General features: G+C 60.1%; 2 protein-coding genes across 12 annotated transcripts in view; one reads left to right on the top strand and one right to left on the bottom strand.

The window, feature by feature from the left end:
- Positions 1-5263, top strand: part of LOC102251354 — a 28325-nt gene that overhangs the window by 5889 nt on the left and 17173 nt on the right. For 5 of the 7 annotated variants that reach the window (XM_014531643.1, XM_014531642.1, XM_014531641.1 and 2 more), the window contains exons 1-2: positions 1624-2677; positions 4826-4897. In XM_014531643.1, the coding sequence (XP_014387129.1) occupies positions 1760-2668 (909 nt within the window). In that variant the 5' untranslated portion in view covers positions 1624-1759 and the 3' untranslated portion in view covers positions 2669-2677; positions 4826-4897. Of the gene's footprint in view, positions 1-1623; positions 2678-4825; positions 4898-5055; positions 5256-5263 lie in introns of those variants that run through there. The other 2 variants (XM_014531637.1, XR_001360180.1) reach the window with 2 other exon arrangements.
- Positions 825-5263, bottom strand: part of BCAS3 (breast carcinoma amplified sequence 3) — a 463383-nt gene continuing 458944 nt past the window's right edge. For 4 of the 5 annotated variants that reach the window (XM_014531618.1, XM_014531623.1, XM_005858559.2 and 1 more), the window contains one exon: positions 825-1617. In XM_014531618.1, the coding sequence (XP_014387104.1) occupies positions 1469-1617 (149 nt within the window). In that variant the 3' untranslated portion in view covers positions 825-1468. Of the gene's footprint in view, positions 1618-4723; positions 4815-5263 lie in introns of all 5 variants that reach the window. The other variant, XM_014531612.1, reaches the window with a different exon arrangement.

Genomic DNA, 5263 nt, shown 5'->3' with positions numbered 1-5263 from the left:
CTCCCCCTCCCCCCAGGGCCCAGGGATAGAATGCACAGGTAGCCTCATGGCAGCCCTCCCCTCACCCCCTTTTAACTGAAACACTGCTCTGGCTCTGGGTGGAGGCTGTGCCCGACACATCAATGTCTCAAATGGGGAAAAGCTGCTGCCCCTCCGGCAGCCCCCGCTGGCTGTGTCCAGGCCTCCTGACCCGCCTGCTTGCTTCCCTCTGCCATGTGATTTCTCACCCTGCAGGTTCCCAGGCAGAAGGGACTGGCTCCAGCCACCCTATCTGTGTAGGGCCAAGTACTCAGCTTCCAGAACCTAGTGTGATTCCGGTCCCCCTTCTCCTAACATGCCCAACTGATCTCTTCTTGGGTGCTAGGGTTGGACAGGGCGCCTGTGAAGGGGGCAGGGGCTCCAGGAGTTGGATGGGAAGGCCTGATCGTGGCTATTACGTTAAACTTCACCCCAAACCACACCTGCTCATTAGGTTTCCTTCGATCCTCCCAGGCCTCTCTGGGGTCTAGCGAAGTGGGGACTAGGGCTAGTATTATCCTTTCTGCTCAGCACCCCTTTTGCTCCCCCTGCTCCTGCCACAGACAGGGAGTGTCAGGCCTTTGATGGCCCCAGAACTCACTGGCTCTGCTAACAGAAAGGAAGGTTGGAGAATGGATTTAAATCAGGCCCCACCCAAATTCCAAGGCCAACATTCTCCTCCCTATTCCCTCGATGACTCCCCCTCAGTTGCACATGTTAGGCCAGGGGTGTTGGGAGCAGGGACACAGGGTCAGGCCCGGGACTCCGCTCGGCGCTTGGCGAGGACCCTGCCCCCAGCAGCTCGGTGGACACCAGTTGCAGCATGATTTATTGGAAAGACGTGCACTTTTGACAGGGTCTCAGGAACCACCGTTTCCTTCACCGAACAGTTCAGGACCAGTGTAAAAGGGCTTATAGACAAGAAAGACAAATCCTTCCCATGAGCCAAAGGGAAGAGGAGGAGGGCTTCTCCTTCCTTTCTCCTCCCATAATACTCTGGGCCTCCATTCACCCCATTCCAGAGGGAAGTTGACCAAGGGAAGCTGGGCAGTGTGAGCCATAGCCAGGAGCGGGCTGGGGCTGGCGGTCAGGGTCGAAATGCCTGACCAGGCCGTCCATCTTCTCCCCACCCAGGCCCCTTCCCCTGGCCCCCCGGTTAGAAAATACAAAAGCGGATCCAATGCCGGACATCATGTGCAAACAGGAGGGGGCGGCGCTTCTGCAGTCTCTTTCGGCCACAGCCCTGCTGACGGGGTCAGAGGGCACCGAGGTGCTTTGGATAGGGGTCTCTTCTCCATCGGGCGGGGGGCGGGGAGGGGGCTGTTGTCACTAAGCTTGGGGAAGGTGGTTGTGAAAGAGGAGCAGAGACTGAAGGGGAGAGTCCGAGGGGGGGCTTCTCCTTCCTCCAGCAGGTGAGTGGGCCGGCCAGTCGGAAGCAGGTAGCTGGTACCTAGGAGAAGCTGGTGGGGAAGAGGCTGAGGGGCTGGCTCTCATTGGTGGGCAGCGGAGATCGGTAGCCATCAAAGTTTCTTGGGATGCTGCCGCTGGTAGAACCTGAGCTGTTACTCAGAGTCTCGATGCTTCCCTCTCGCTGAAGTTCTGCAAGACAAGGAGAGGGCCAGGCCCGGTCAGTGCGATCTGGGGATGGGGTCGGGCTCACTCTGGGCTGGGCTGCTTGTTTGGAGGCGCCCAGCTGGGTCCATTTCCATCCTTCTGCAGGGGATCCCCGCATGCTCCCCAGATGGACAGGTGGCAGCTCAGGTCACAGGGAGGCTCCGCGGAGGAGGGAGGCTCAGCTCCCTTGGCTGGTGGGTTCCGGTTGTTCTCTTGTGGGACCCCATTAGGCCAGAAGTATGACCACCCTGACGATCGGTCTGGACCACACCGCGGACGTGTGCCCACGCCGGCACACACACTCATGCACAGCCTGCATGCTCCCCTGACTCCAAGACTGGCTCCTGTCCTGGATCTACAGGTCAGGCAGGAGGGGAGAAGCCAGGACAGGAGGACTGCGGCTTCCCGGCCTGGTCTGTCCCTACCTCTCCTCCCCTGCCCAGAGCTCCCACCCTGGCTCAGCCACTCACTTGCTCATTCATTCTCGCCCACGCAATCTGCCTGCTGGCCAGGCCCTGGTTCGTCTTTGGCAGGAGGGAATGCCTGGTTTGAGAGGGGCCTGGTCCAGTGGAGAAAGGATTTCTTTCTTCTTTTTAGCCCCAGGTCTCCTGAGTCTCCCTGCCCCCAATGTCCATGCTCGGAGTCAACCTGGGAGGCAGGCAGGGTGGCTCCGCCCCCTCCTCTTCCCGCCCCGCCTGGCACAGTCATGCTGCCATCTTGCAGCTTATCCCACTTCATCAGCAGTGGGCACCTTACTGCCCAACCATCTCCTGACCCAAGACCGGAACCGGGGTCGTGGGCTGTGAACAGACTTCCTTGGGTGCTGAGTGCGAGGAAAGAGGAGTTGCTGGGTGGCTTTTTGAAAGTGGCCAGTTCCTATCCCCTTCCAGTCCCTCAGTGGGCTCTGAGATGTGGTCACACACGTCCCTGGTTGGACTCTGAGAGATGTATGACCTGTGACCTTTCCTTCTCCAAGGGACACCTGTCTTGGACTGAGGGAGCCTCGGGAGCTCAGGACTGCAACACAGTCATTTGAAACAGCGAGGTATGTTCGACTGTCCCACTTGTCCCGGCGGGCGTGAGACCTTTATCTCCGCCTGCGCCCGCTCCCAGCCCCCCGCCGCCACACACATGCAGCACAGCTGGCTTTGGTTAGGAATGGGTCATGGCCTTTACTCCTGGGCTGGCCATTACCAGCCATCCAGGAACTAACCACTGATCCCCACTCGCTGCAGGCTACCCCGAAAGCACCGAGGCTGCTCAGTAGCAGCCGCCGCAGGGTGGGGTGGGGGAGTCTGTGTTCCCTCCTTCAGAGCAGGCACCTGGGCCCAGGTGTGAGGGGCCTTCAGGTTGCACCAGCCACATCTGGAAGGGTGTGGCCGGACACCAGACCCTCTCAGCAGACGGCGAGAGGAGGGGAGTGTGGGTACAGGCAGTGGGCCTGACGCTGGTCCCTGATCTCCAAGAGACACTGGCTGCCCTGGAGGGCCCACTCCTGGGATGAGTAAGAGCTATCCAGACCTGGACGGAAAACATGGTTACTCTGTGGGCTCTCTTCTTCCTTGCTCCTTCTTCGGTCTCACCCTAATTGGGGAGTACAGGTCATTGTGCCAAGAGAGGGTGAGGACGGGAAAGCAGAGAATAGACCCTGGGGCTTCTATATGGAAGCTTTGGACTCCAAGAAAGCGCACTCCATCCCCTGCTTTCCCACAAGCAAGCGGAGGAGCTTGGGAGAGATCTCTGAGGCCCCCATTGGATTCCAGAGGCCCTTGCCCTCATGCACAGCCATCCCGGCACTAGGGGGCGCTGACAGCAGGGCCAGGAGGGCAGGAGAGAGCGCCGGCAGTCAGTAGCAAGAAAAGCAGGGGCTTCCTTAGGGTCTGGACACCAGGCCCAAGGAAGAAAGCCCCAGATGAAGGAGCAGGAAAGGCCACAAGGACGGGGAAGGCGGGCCCCTTTCCAGAGCTGGGGGACAGGCCCCACGCTCTCGATGCGAAGTGCTGACACCTCTGCACTGCCAAGGAAGCTGAGGAGCCGGAGCCCGGGCCCAAGCGCGGCACCCCCACGGCCCGTTGGCACAGGCCCACAGCACCCCCACCTGCAGCCTCGGGGACCCCACCCCGCGAGTCCCAGCAGACGCACCTCGTCCCGCCGTGTGACAGTGCAGGGGCAGTGCTCCTGGAGCCCAGGTGTAGCCTGAGCTGCCTGGCTCAGGTGGTCTCTTCGCCAGTTAGGCCTGGGCACGATGGGAGCGGGCAGGCTTCTCCCTCGCCCTCCTCTCCATCCCCACTGCCAGTGCCTGGTGAGGCCTGCACTTCCCACCTGGGTACTTTCCCCTTTGACCTCCTGACCTCTAGACCCCCCTCTCCAACCCGCCAGCACACCAAAGCCAGTGGTCTGTCTACAGCACAAACCTCATCTTGCTCTTCCTCTGCTTAGAAACCTTCGACCCCTAACGGTGCCCAGGATAAGGCCTAAACTCCGCAGCACTATAGATGGCCTTCCATGGCCTGCCCCAGACCTCACCTCACTAATGGTACTAAATTGAGGAAATGAAGGAATGAACTTGAGAAGTTCTTAGAGCTCTCCAGGCTCCCTCAGCCCCCAGACCACCCGCTCGCTCATCCTCCAAAGCTGAGCACAGTGTCCACTGCCCTGTGAGCCCGTCCTGCTGCCCTGGCACAGCTGGCCAGGCCGCGCTGCACTGCGCAATCTGCTCAGGTGTGTCCCCATCCAGGTGGCGAGCCCCCGGGGCCTGTGCTGTGCCTTATCTCTGTATTCCTTGTGCCAACCACCGGGCCTAGAAAATAGCTGGTGTGCAGCAGGCATTTCTGGGGTGAATGAGTGAATGAGTGATGTGGTAAGGGGAGAGGGTTTTTTCAGCGTGAACTGTTAGTGAAAGAACCAGGGTCTGGCTGGGTTTGGCCGGTCCTGGCCTCTTTCCTACATGCTGCCTTTAACCCCCAACACAGAGCAGTGAGCGTGTGTGGGAGTGGAGGAGGGGTGCACACACGCCCTCCCCCCGCCCCCTCGAGTCATCCCGGCCGCCCAGCCCTAGCAGCAAGCGGCAAATGGAAACGCGTGGCCTTACCTTCCTCCATCCCGAACACATGCTTTGTTACTGTTGGGTTGCTCACGGACGCTGGGCTGTTGGCATTGTTTTTTTTTTCCTTTTTTTTTCCCTTGTGAAAAGAAAAGCATTGAGGAATCTTTTTGGGGAAAGATATGGACAACGATCAAGAAGTACACGGGTCTCTGCAAGCAGGTGAGAGGGTGTTCGGAGGTGCGGACGGAGGTGTGGGTGTCACGCTGGGAGGAGGGTAAGCTGCTGCGGATCCTGCAGCCCAGGAGGACGGTGACATGCATGTGTCGGGGGCTGGGGACCAATCAGACGGGGTCTCAGGGATGGAACTGTTGTGACAGAGCCAAGACTCCCTTCAGCGTGGGAGTCGGGGAGAGGAGCCGCACACGGAGCACGAGGAGCCGCTGTGGGGAGGGGAAGGGCCCTGGCCCATGCAGTGCCGGACAGACGGCGCCCCATGCAGGTGGGCTGCCAGGAGAGGGAGAGGAGTCAGGCCGCAGGGTTTTCAGAGAGGACTTCCAATGTGTTGACTCAGTGGCAGCTTCGAGC

Source organism: Myotis brandtii, unplaced genomic scaffold, assembly GCF_000412655.1.
Source record: "Myotis brandtii unplaced genomic scaffold, ASM41265v1 scaffold120, whole genome shotgun sequence".
In the NCBI taxonomy this organism is placed as follows: Eukaryota; Metazoa; Chordata; class Mammalia; order Chiroptera; family Vespertilionidae; genus Myotis; species Myotis brandtii.
Note: the sequence above shows the minus strand (reverse complement) of the source record. Positions and strands in the feature narration are given on the sequence as shown.